Below are 13800 nucleotides of genomic sequence, written 5' to 3' on the forward strand. Positions count from 1 at the left end.
ATAAAAGCTAATAGATAATGGTTTTCTAGTCACATAGCCAGACCTTTGACTAAATGGCGAAAGGTCTGATCTACATCAGAGCTTATTCTGGCCCAGAACTGCCAACTTAGACAGAAAGAGACTGTCTGAATGACATATAATACAACAAATCACAGTTGAACAATAATAGGCCGCTATGGAAAAAATAAATAAAACAACAGCCTCTGAGAACAGTTTTACAAAATTGGTGAAAAATGTGTATGGATTTTTTGTTTTTTTTGAAAAAAAAAAATCAAACAAATATAGAAAAGGAATACACTAACATTCAAAAGTTTGGGGTCAGTAAAAATGTTAAATGTTTTTGAAAAAAGGCTTTATTCACACCAAAGCTGCATTTAAATTATTTAATCAAAAATACAGTAAAAACTGTAATATTATGAAATATTACTACAATTTAAAATACTTGTTTTTATATAATATATTTTAAAATGTAATTATGTCGTGTAAATAGAGATAAAAATCTCTATTTCTATATCTCTATATTATTTTATCTGAATTTGTATCTCTATTGCTATAATCTAACAAAGACTTCTTACATTTAAATCCTACTTTGAGTGCATTGGACTACTATTTTTTGAATAGAATATCCCTTATCCAAAATACACCAATAAGTACAACATGATACCCAAGTAGCACCCTTTGCATACTTTGCTTTTATTTATCCTGGCAAACTTTGGCAAATCCAGTGTACATTTCATTCTTATAAGCACGACTTTTTTTTTTCCCAGGCCATCTGATAAAAAAAAAAAAGAAAAACCCTTTGTGCCCTGACTCCGGAAAGTTGTGTAAAGTCAGCCAATCAGATTAGAGCTTGCCAGATTGAGAAAGTACCGTCCAGTTTTGTGTGTAATATGCATCAGGCGGTCTCTGGCCGTTCCATGGGTGTATAGACATTGAGACTAATGGCTCTCTAGTGTATTTGCAGAGACCCAAACCTTAGTGGTTATGAAAAGATGTGCTGAAACATCACATGGTGCTTCAAGCCCAACAGGAGGCCACTTTTCAGCACTGTCTTTTAGTTTGTATCATGCTGATGCACAAATAGTCTGGACACCATCCACCCTGCAGCTTTTCAACCCTATAGAACATGTGACAGGCCATCAGTATTTCTCAAACCCTATATGGGCTATAACCATCCTATATGCTAATTGAGTGAAGGAATTTGTCTTAAATCATTCTTTAGACAACAAACCTCATGCTAGCAATCTAAGATCCTTCCTTGGAGTTTAAGATGTCGGATATCGGATTACAGATGCCATAGTGGTTTCCTTAGGTTCCAGGCGAGGCTTAAGTCTTCATACATTCAAGCAGTTGAAATATAGTCCATACCACTCAAACTAAGCGGAAACATGAACAGTTATGCATCGAGTAAGAGCGGGATTTTTTATGGGTTTGCTTGTCAAAATTATTACCTGTCATTTCTCCCTTGGCAAAATATAACACGTTTTAGCGAGCACTAACACGGCTCCCTGTGTCATTATAAGTTCGGATTTCATTTCTTCTAGATTGCAGCTTTAATGGACTCTGTCAGGTGTGGCATTCAGGGAGCTTGTCAACCACTCTCATTAATTTGATTTGAAACAGAGGCACTTTTCTACAAGCACAAAACCATCGTCCGTCATGCACGGCTGTCAACATATCTAGTATTGAGGTTTTCTGAGGCTTTAGTTGTCTTATTATCATTGAAGATGTTCTTCTTATTATATACAGTACTTTAATAGGTTGTCGGTGTGATGAAGGTACTTTTAAACTTCACAACCAATACTTCAGTCTTCATTAACTATTCACTCTTTCCTCTGATACGGTCCTTCTGTTGTTTTCCTTCGCTTCTTTGAGGAGGGGTTACAAAACCTTTTACTCATGGAAACTCTTACAAAAGCTGGCTGTGAGCCTGGCTCCTGGCCTTCACCAGCCGTAAGCTTTGAGGGGCCTCACTGCAATAAAGCACACTGACTTGGCCGCTGCCGACGCAAGCCTGTGGCTTGAGCGCTGCCAGGAAGAGTGATCCAGCTCGGCCCGAGCCAAAGCAGTAGATCCTGCCGTAAAGGAGGGGGTCACTACGGGAACCGCTCCATACCACGTGACCCACGAGCTGGGTTCCCCATAAGAAACCACAACAAACTTTCCAATTCAGCCTGTGGGGCTGTTAAGAAATGTATGTAGGAGTGGTGAGCAGTTTGAACATTCAAAGCTTTGAGCAAGTACAGTGAGGACTTCACTGTGAGCACTGTTCATTTATGACTATAAATAATAGAAGTGTTTCCCATAAAGTGATAAGCATTTTAAACTTTAGCCCTGTTTATGAGTTGTTAAGGAGTCTTGACCAGTTCTTGTGTAATAGTTCACCCAAAAAAAATGAAAACTCATCATCATGTTGTTCCAAACCGGTATGGAGCACAAAATAAGATGGTTTAAATAATGTTTGAACTTTACAATGACAGTCAATGTGGTCCAAAACAACACTGGACCAATTTGACTCAATGTATGGACCCGTCACATGAGAAGTTTTTCCACAAAAGTAAATGACAGAATTTTCATTTTTGGGCTATCACTTTAAATAATGTAATTTGTTGGGTGCTTACATAAGAGTTTAAATAGAAGAGATTGGCTAGACATTGGTAGACACCTCCAAGTCGATGACTAATGGTATTGTAATTTTGCTAAAATTGTAGCAAAGGCCAAATACATCTTGTGGTCTGGTACGTGGTCAAGCTAACATAGTTTTTGAGGAAGATATACCCTCGTGAGTCAATTATAAGACCAGTTATTGCGTAGATGAAAAATCCCTGTGTGATTGTGATCCTGACCCGAGGTCTGTTTTTCTTGTCTTCTGCTGATTAAAACAATTAGGACTACTGGGAGTTTTGGCGCTTGTGGACCCCTTTAATGAAGCTAACAGTGCTGGTGGGATAATTGTTTGGTAGTTCCTTGTTCCCCCATTGTTTCCTGAAGGTAGAGAGCGGGCCAGGTCTCTGGGCTCTATCACACGGATCCAGCTGCTGCTTATCCTGGTCCAGCAGGAAGCAGGTTCTTGGATTACCTCACATCCACATATTCACTTCCCAGTCGGAGTCACAACAGCAGTCCCAGAGATACAAGACCTTTATATTAGAGTTCAAGAGGTTTATATGTCAAAATAAATAGTACACATACAAATAAAATCTGAAGAATATATATTTGTTTATGTTAATTTAATCAGAAAGATATGTTGCTAATTGGTTGCTAAGCAGGTCAATGGCTGTAATCAGGAAGAATTCTGAACCTTTTATTAAAATGTCGGAACCACTAAATGGAATGGAATGTGGAATGGACATCGGATGGATGGCTCATCATGCCACACTTTCCTCAGCGGATCTGATTTGAATTGTTTAATTTTGAATATATTTAGACATTTACATTTATGCACTTGGTAGACACTTTTATCTAAATCAAATTACATTGTTGAAGCTACATTTTATTAGTTCATGCCAGTGTTATTTTACTATTGCCCAGGTATTATTATAGTTTTTATTAGTATTTTGAATTAGCTTTTATTTTTATATTTTCAGTTTTCTATTAACTATTTTATTATTAACTATATAATATAATTTAGTTTTCATTTATTTTATTTCAGTTTATTTCCAGTTAGTAGTTTTCGCTCTTCAACTTATTGTCATTTAGCTTAAGTTTTTCATCTTATATTTGTTTTATTTTATTTCAGGTTTATTTCAACAAAGCATTCCCTGGTAATCAAATCCATGATCTTGGCATTGCTAGCACCTACTGTTTGAGATATTGTTTTAAAAATACTCTACTGTTTTAGCATGTTATTGAACTGGAAATGGCGTCCAACGCCAGATTTCTTTTTCCGCGTAGAGGGCTAATAAAAACCTGGCTGGCTAATGCATCGATTCATGAACACCCACTCTGTCGCACTCTATACTCTGTTCATGAATAATTTTCACTCTGATTCATTTAGCACGTGCTGAAATACCTCTTGACTCATGCTAAGCTTATCGGGTTATGAGACTTAAGGGTAAGTCTTGGCTATTCTTTGCCAACTCAAACAGCACCAGGCTGAAATCAAAAACACTTGTTAGTTTGGTATGAAGCCCTAAGTAGCATCTCATATTGCAGCTTTATTATAGTGTATCCAGTCACTTATCACTTGAAGTCCTTTCATTAGACTCCTCATTCGAAATGTGGCAGCAAATTGAGATGTATCCTATGGCAACTGCCAACAGTTTTCTTTTCAAGCCGACAGTGTACAAAAGCAGCATCGCAGTACATGAGTCACTAGCTGCTATCCTTAGCCAAAACCCCAAACCAAAATTGTTGACCAACAGAGACTTGAAAACAATCAAAGTTTCCTTGGTCTTCTCAAAATGTTAGTGCATGTGTCAACACCTACTGAGGCCGTCTTTATTTACCGTGAGCACTCTGAACAAGATGAAACCTCTTCAAATGTAAGTTGTCATCTTGGCTCAAAATAACAGCATCCTTTGAGTCTCTCTGCACTCAACATAAATATCTTTTTTGTTTTGGATATGTTCACGGTTCTCTTTTGTACTGTCTTCTGTGGCTTGTTCTCCCAAGCATAAGTTCACAAGAAATCTCTGTGTCCTGTTATTCACGCCAAGGAGTCACACAGTTCAAATGGATTTGGATGATCAGGTCAATGTAAGGTGAAACCTCAAGGGAGCTGTAAACAGGCAAAGTTATGCTGCTTGCACTGAATCTGGTGCAATTCGAACACGTGGCGAATGCCGAAAGTTTTTGTAGAGGCTTCGTCGTCACAGAAAAGGTTTTTAGACCAAGACAAAATAGGTCATGGCTAGTTAGAACTCAAAGTAACGCTTTAGTTTAGGGTCCAGTTCTCAATATTAACAGATTGCGTATTAGCATGCATATTACTAGGATTTTGGCTGTTTATTAGTACTTATAAAGTGCATATTAATGCCTTATTCTGCATGACCATATTCTACATACCTTAATCCTACCCAATACCTAAATGGAACAACTGCCTTACTAACTATTAATAAGCAGTAATTAGGAGTTTATTGAGGCAAAAGTCATAATTAATAATTAGTTAATAGTGACAACTGGACCCTAATATAAAGTGTGACTGAACTCAAATAGTTGTACTACCAGTAATATTACCAGAGAAGAACCTATTACCTTTTAGACGTTCCATTGATTTACTTATATATATATATATATATATATATATATATATATATATATATATATATTTGAATATACTTCTGTTGAACAGTTTGGGGTCGGTAAGATTTTTTTATGTTTTTGAAAAAAGTCTCTTATGCTCACCATGGCTGCAAAAACAGTAATATTGTGAAATATTATTACAATTTAAAATGAGACCACCTTTCGTATTTTACTTACGAAGAAAGGGTAAAATTCTAGCAGCTCAAAAAGCTTATGCTACATCCTACGGACATTCCCTATTCAATTTACGTAACTGACGCAACACCAGTTCTCGTAATTTGAATACGGAAGGCGGTCTGGCGGAAGTTAGATATTTCACTTCATAACTTGTTAAATATGGATATTTGTTTTTACACAAACGTATCGCTTCACTTCAGAATGTCTTTAATCCCCCGGAGCTGTGTGGAGTATGTTTATGATGGATGGATGTGGATGGAGACACTTTCTTCAGCTCATACTTGTTTAGTAATGCTTGCTGCCATTATAAAGCTCGGATGCATCAGGATATTTATTAATATTTCTCCGATTGTGTTCATCAGAAAGAATAAAGTCATATACATATAGGATGGCTTGAGGGTGAGTAAAGCTCGGGGCTCGTCCCGCTCACCATAAAACTTTATTGCACGTGTGCAGTTGTGCAGATATTTCTTCCCAACCTCCACTGTTTTGACAGTTGGGAACCTAGTGATTCAAGAGACCTGCGTTTTAATGTCCAAACTCCCATGGCAGTTGTCAGTGCTCGCCAAATTTTTCACAAAGATATATTGGCGTAATTTACTCCCAACTGTCAAAGGTCCCTAATTGTTTCAGTATGGAGTGGTGTTTGTGTGGCACATCCATGTGTGATTTTCTCCCCATAATTCAACCATCTCATAGATTCATATCCTGTTCACATATTAGTGCTATTCAATCAGAACGCTACTGGCAGTAGCATATCATATGGGCTTATGCCCAAGGGAATATGAAATCTTAAGGGATTTTAATATTTATAAGGCTGTGAAAAATATCCCTCCAGCTTTAATGGCTTCAATTTCAGTATATCATTGGTTAGATTTCTGATATTTTGAATATCAGGGGTGAATTTAAGTGTAGATTTTGGTGTTTTGTCAGCTGACTGTTCCCAATTTTTCTTTGGCATGTTGTTGATGGTGTAAGGTGTTTTCAAGGCATAGTTCTTTTAGTCTTTGGAGAATGATCCTATGTCAGTTTGGTGAAAAAGAGAAACCAGGAGCCTGGGAAGAGGCCGTGTCAGGCCAGGGTCAGGTAGGCTGGGTGCGCCGCACCTCATGAGGAGATGAAAGACAGATTCGGCTTCATTGTTTAGAGGGAACGTCAGCATTCCAGACTCCTCTCAGTCCCGTAGGCAGTTTTGCAATAGGAGCACGAAGGCCATGGTTCATTTGCAGGGAATTCCTCAGCAGGCTTCCTGGTCTTGGCTGAGAGCAACACTTGAGGGGAGGAAATCCACCGCCTTCAGCCACATGTGTCTTCTCAATCTCTCTCTCTGTGTGTGTCACAGCCCTTAGGTTGTTGGGATTTTAAAGGCTTACATGATTTTTAAAGGTCGTATAAGGATGTGACTTTTACATTGCCATTCAAAAGTGACCATGAAGACATGTATGTTTCTATTTCAAATAAATGCTGATCTTTTGAACTTTCTGTTCATCAAAGAATCCTGAAAAAAAAGTATCATGGTTTCCAAGCAATATTAACAATATAAATGTTTATTGAGAAGCAAATCAGCATATCAGAATCATTTCTGAAGGATCATGTGACGCTGAAGACTGGAGTAATGGCTGCTGAAATTACATTTTTAAAATTATAATAATTCTTCATAAAATTACTGTTTTACTGTATTTTTGATCATATAAATGCAGCCTTGTTGAGCATAAAAAAAAAAAAAAACTTTAAAAAAAACCTTATAGAACACCAGAATCTTTGAACAGCAGTGCAGAATCCAAATATCTAGAATACAGGATGACAATAATGCTGATATGCTATAAATAATTCCATTTAGGAATAGCAAAGGAGGCATAAATTACATGTTTGAAATGAAAAACACTTATTTGAATCAAAATACATAAAAAGCAAACCTGAAAACAACAACGACATTATTATCTGAAAACACAACGTTTATTGTTTTTGTAACTGACACAAGACTTTTTTCAAAGCTGATAATCTCAAAATGGCCAAATATGTTATAATTTATTGCTTAACACTAATATAAATACTACATACACAGAACCGGGTTATTTGTGTATAGATTGCTATTTAATTTGTGGTTAAGGAAACTATGACTTTAAACATTTTTATGTCATTAGAAGGATGCAGATTTTGCTTTGAGGATGATATTCCTCACCACAAATGAGAAAAACACACACAGCTTGTCTAATAGTTATCAAATGCTTCCTGCAGGTGCTTACGTCCATGCTAAAGAATTCAAAGGCCAACTAAAGCGGTCTGTGCAGATCGTAAGGGAAGAGGAATGTGCTGTTTTGAAACAGATAGAGCAACTGATACAGTTGCCTATCTATGGCCCTCAGAGGTTTGAGAGCCGTTAGCAAAGAAATGTGAAAGCAAATTGCTTTTCTCAGAGCTAAAAGGCTCAAATGTTTTGCAATAAACCAGTGAAGGCTTGAAAAGTGAAATACAGACATTTAGGGAAGGGTAATGTGCTGTGTGTTGGTCATACAATGCTCCCTACGGGCCTGAGTGTAAGATAATACGTCTACTGCTAATATGCTAACATGCTAACTCTAAGAGGCAGTCTCATCCGGTTTCCCCTGCTATCACACAGCGAGTGAGTGCCAGGCTGTTTGTGTAGCCCTGAAGCCATGCTAAGTCACTTCCCATGCTTGGGCCAAAGAACACAGCTGACAGAAGGAGCCAGGGTCCTAGTGTGTGGGAAAATGCAATGACAGATAGAGGGCAGGAAGATAGCAGACAGCTGGAGTTGCAGGGTCCTCCGTAAGAGGGCATGAGATCTTCTGATCTGTCTTCCTCTCTGTCTCAGGGAAGCCACTCAAAGAGATTTGATTTACTTTTATTTATGTTGTTTATATTGACTGTTGTTTCGTGTGGGACCTCAGATGCTATATATGTAGAAATTATAATAGGAGATTTGAAACTAAACTCATATTTTACCCATTAAATTATTTTACTGTGTTTCTCTGACCTAATTAAAATTGATCAAACTTATAATAAGGTCTCAAAGGATTAGCAAAAGTATGTACAATTATCATTCTTACACTTCAATTGGAAGTCAGTCAAAATTATTTAGCCTACTTTTGATCAATTTAATGTCCTTTTTTAATGAAAGTATTAATTTCTTTAAAAAAAAAACTGCAACTGTTTTCAACATTGATAATAATAAGAATTTTTTCTCGAACACCAAATCAGCATATTAGAATGATTTCTGAAGGATCATGTGACACTGAAGACTGGAGTAATGATGCTGAAAATTCAGCTTTGCCATCACAGGAATAAATTACATTTTAAAATAGGTGACCCGTGCTGGCAAAATGAGTCAGAATGCGCACGGGATAATTACGAGGTATAGGCAAAACAAGTAAAAAAAAAAAAAAAAAAAATGTCGAATTCACAAAAATTAGTTCATTTAAGCCGTCATCTAGTGATCCAAATGCTTCAAAAAGCAATTAAACATCTAAAAGTATCTTTATTTGTATGTTTTCTGAGAGGAGTACCTTTCCTTTGTCCATTGGAATGTCGTTTTTCTTTGTTCGCTTCACCACTCGCGCTTCTCCTCAACAACTTCCTCATTAGTCCAAGTTTGGTATCGTTTTAAAGCGCAGCTTTCCAACTTCGTAAATATTCATAGCGAATATTTGATGGCATGATTCTGAACCAATGAAATGTTATTTTCAAACTCAGGCTGATGTAAACAAACCGATCCTACTCGCGCTTACAGATCAGAAGCGCTCACGCAAAGACGCCTCAGACAGCATGCAACTCCGATACACATATAAACAGAATTACAGTACTTCAAAATGTTGAAGTAAAATATTGAAAAAAAGTTGAAGGTATATTTTTTCCTATAAATATTTGGTTTTGACTAGGTGTGCGTGCCAAATTACGTGTTATTAACAGGGATTTTAAGGTATGGTTGCTAGGTGATTTTGTTATGGAACCTTCAGAAAACTTTAACTAAATTTTTCTCAAAATTGACTTTGCTGACTCTTTCGACTTCAAACAAGTGTAGCTGTCATTTCTTGTCTGATTCCAACAAATCATACAGGTTTTTTAATAGAGATTGTGAAAATAACTCATTTTTGAAATTTTGCCAGCACGGGTATATTAAATATATATATATATATATATATATATATATATATATATATATAAAGTGTGCAGAATTATTAGGCAAGTTGATTTTCTGATCATATTTTTTTCCAAGCACATTTTCCAATTCCAATCCACATCAATCTTAATAACCACTATTAATATTGTTTTTAATCATTTATAAGTGATATATAATTGTTCATGAAGGCTGGAAATGAAAAATGCCTTATATTCAGGTGTGCAGAATTATTAGGCTGGTTTTCTTTTACAGACAAAATGAGCCAAAAAAGAGATTTAACTCTAAAAAATGATTAAATACTCATGAGAAGAACGCAATACTAATGCAATACTAGAAATTGCAAAGGTAAAGCATGACCAAGGGACAGTAAAATGCTCATTGGGTCAGCGGGGTCATACAAAAACAGGTGGAAAAGAAAAGACACATGTTAACTGCAAAAGAATTAAGTTGAAGAATTAAGTGTGAAACCATCAGGAACCCTTTAGTCTCCAGTGCCACCATTTTCCAGAACTGCAACCTACCTGGAGTCTCCAGAAGTTCAAGGTGTCAGGATCTCAAAGACTTAGGTTAGCTAAAGAATCCTAAAAAATGACCTGCTCTTAATAAGAATCACAAGCTGAAGTGTTATAAAGTACATGATGTTTTTATAGGCCTTATAGACAGACAGCTTGAGAGTGACTCCTGAAGGACCAGCACCACATCCTCTTGTACCACTGTTTGAAGAATTTATCTTCCAAAATCTGGCAGTAAGTTTTGGAAGATAATTTTTAGTCCATCTCTGCAAGACGGACATTTCAGGATAAGAGATGGACTAAAAGTGAACTCCCACACCAGAGTTAAATCTCTTTTTTGGCTCATTTTGCCTGTAAAAGAAAACCTTCCTAATAATTCTGCACACCTGAATATAAGGCATTTTTCATTTCCAGCCTTCATGAACAATTATATATCACTTATAAATGATTAAAAACAATATTAATAGTAGTTCATAAGATTGATGTGGATTGGAATTGGGAAAATGTGCTTGGAAATACAGTTTGAAACATTTCAGTGCTGCGTTACAAGCAATACATCATCCATATAAATGTCCACATATAATACATCTGCAATCAGGGCATGAAAAACAACTTAAGAATGTTTTCTAAAAGTGCTTTTAGCTAAATTTTCCTGTGGTGATACAATTTCTACTGCAGATGAATTGTTTGTTTTGGGTGTATCCTAAAAGTAACATGATTTCCATTTGCTTTCACAGTAAATGAAATCATCAGGAACGATCTCTCCAGCATCTCCGTGCACAGCCATGCATAGCAGCTGAAGGTCCCTCTGAGAAGACCACGGCAATCATGAACTCTTCAGCATACCCAATTTCTTACAGAAGATCCGAATCTGCAAGACCTGACTCTGATAACACCGATTCAACAAACAAACCTTGTGCACTCAGAGTTCCACTTGATGTGAGGCCGTCAGAACTCACCGAACCTTGCTTGTTTTATTTCCACAGGGGGACTGAAAACCAGCCTAAAAGCACAGAAAAAAACAAGTGCACTTCACTTCAGAATTTATCAGCACATCCTGCCGAGACGGAGCCGTGTGCTGTTGTGGACCAAGTTGTCTCCCTTTTGCTTTCCTATTTACTCTCTTGTACTCGATGTAGCTTTTTAAATTATTACCGTAAGTGCAGTTTGACGTCTTTCTCCATCCACGGCCATGTATATTTCTAAAAAGAACATTTGTGAGATCATTTGAGTCTGGTCACAAATCAGAGTAACTTTGCAGGCCAAAATCCAGGCGTGCAGTTGACGCATGCACAAATCTAAATTATAACCTAAACTTTTTAGTTTTGTTTTGGATGCATGCATATGTGAATGCAGCTGTGCACGTCTGAACACTCACTTTGTCCTTGTGTTTTTGTTACATTTCATCATCCAGTGGCACAAATATGTGTTGGTTAAATGAAGTATCTGTTCCTCATGAAGAAGAAAACATTGACGACTGATTGCCTTTATGGAGATGTTTGATCGAATATCATTTTGTAGCCTGACCTGTTTGTAATCCTGAGCGGCCTTGTTGATTTGCCTTAAGCTTATGCCAAATTGTCGTTTTGTTCATCATATGACAGCAGATGTCTGTGCTTATCTCTGAATAGCCATTCCAATGTTTATAGCTTTTTTAATATCAGGTATGATATGTACTTGTTAACTGGAATTTTTATGAATAGAATAGAATAGAATAGAATAGAATAGAATAGAATAGAATAGAATAGAATAGAATAGAATAGAATTGAATAGAATTATTTATTTGGAGTGAGCTGGAAATAATCAAACACAAGCCATAAGGGAAGTATAGTAACTCTATCCCCTCTATGGTCACATCGGTAGCAAATTTTGTGACCAGAGAATGACTGGACTGGCATATGTCAACCATCCAATATTATTCTAGCAATTTTTCAAGGCAATATTATGGTTTCACATTAGGCTACGCTCTCTTAAACTGCCTCCAAACAGCAGAATATATGTTTCACTATATCTGCCTCTATGACCTGATGGTTTACTGCACTGTGCCTTAAAGTGTTTATTAAGCAGGAATACTTTTATATATGTATTTGTCCTCTCTAATTATAAACGTAATGCATGTTTCTCAGCATATAATGAGATTTTCGTATAGGGGGTTTTACTTCCTGTACATTGTATCCTGTCTGTAGGTTGTTAGGTAATGTATGCACTTTAATTTGTATTTTTCTGTACTGGGATCTCAGAAATACCACATATTGTTTTGTTGTTGTTGTTGTTGTTGTTCTTTCTTGACAATCAAACCTAACATGATATATTCTTCCACAAGGTATCAATGACAACAACAGATTGTTTTTCTTGCAACTATATGTATTCAAATACCCATGCTAGTTACATTTTTACGGAGCATTTACATTTCAGTACCAAAATATGCACAATAAATTCATGCTTTGTTGGCTCTTTTAGAGTTGTGTATGGTTGAATGGTGTAAAATATGCATACATATATATAGAAAATACCAGGCCTATTTGTCATAATGTCTGTTTAAACCCTTTTAAATTACGATATTTCTCTCTGAATTTAATCCTCCAAAACCAAATCATTGGTTTGATATTTTTATTACCTTTCACATTTTTTGGTGTTTCATGAGTTGTACTTCTATTTCATAAATCTTGTTAATATACTGTTTAAATTTAGCTGAAAAGCCCTTAATAGCCTATTTAATGGCAGCTTCCTGTGACAACTTTATCCATATATTGAACACTATTGGGGCATGTTGTCACAAAAGTAACTTTTTATTTTTTCCCCCTCTGGGCAACACTTTAAGGTTCCTTTTGTAAAGGGTTTATAAAGGTGTTTGTTAATGACTAATAACTTGCTTGCAAATGCATTATAAGTCATTGAAACCCTTAATGTAAAGTGTTTTTTTTTTTTTTTTTAGTTAAGACTTTAAGGCAGGGGTGTCTAGTCCTGCTCCTTTTCGCAGAGATACACCTCCTTGATCTCCAAAATGCTCCAACATTCAAACCTGAAGCTTCTAGTAATCCTAAAGACCGTGTTCGAAATCGCCCCATCTACCCTTAAATAGGGCACTATTTGAGGGAACAGCAATGGTGTCCGAAACCATAATGGACATTTTCAAGTGCACTCATTCAATCCTATAATGCACTGCAATAACGAGTGTACAACTGATGTATACTAAACAGCTAAAGAATATCTATAATGTACTGTGAGGTTCGCAGAATCATCCATCCATTTTCCAAACCGCTGGTCCAATGTGGGTACAGTGTAATATCAAACAGGTATAAATTCCTTTGTAAATTATTATTAAATTGTTTCATTAAGAATTAAACGTAGTTGTTTCCATGACAGAGTTCAAAATAAAACATTTTTTTATCTTACAACTGGAGTTGCCAGTATGATATAAGTATGATATAAGATATAAATATCATCATCATCAACATCAAGTGGACTAATGAAAGGAATAGTGAGCAATTTCAAACACATACCTTGATTGGCTGGATCAGGTGTGTTTAGTTAGGGTTGGAGCTGAACTTTGCAATGGACAATAGCCTTCTGAGAGCATTATTGGACACCATGTTTTATGTGTCTATCCACTTTGTTTTTAAAGGGTTAGTTCACCCAAAAATGAAAATTCTGTCATTTATTACTTACCCTCATGCCGTTCCACACCCGTAAGACCTTTGTTCATCTTCAGAACACAAATTAAGA

General features: G+C 36.3%; 1 protein-coding gene across 5 annotated transcripts in view; it reads left to right on the top strand.

Annotated features, from left to right (window-relative positions):
* nfatc1 (nuclear factor of activated T cells 1) overlaps positions 1-12535 on the top strand; it is a 59679-nt gene extending 47144 nt beyond the window's left edge. For all 5 annotated transcript variants that reach the window (XM_067411099.1, XM_067411098.1, XM_067411100.1 and 2 more), the window contains one exon: positions 10812-12535. In XM_067411099.1, coding sequence (XP_067267200.1) covers positions 10812-10867 — 56 coding nt within the window. In that variant the 3' untranslated portion in view covers positions 10868-12535. The remainder of the gene's footprint in view (positions 1-10811) is intronic.
* The last annotated feature ends 1265 nt before the right edge of the window (positions 12536-13800 follow it).

Source organism: Chanodichthys erythropterus, chromosome 15 (genome assembly GCF_024489055.1).
Source record: "Chanodichthys erythropterus isolate Z2021 chromosome 15, ASM2448905v1, whole genome shotgun sequence".
Taxonomy (NCBI): Eukaryota; Metazoa; Chordata; class Actinopteri; order Cypriniformes; family Xenocyprididae; genus Chanodichthys; species Chanodichthys erythropterus.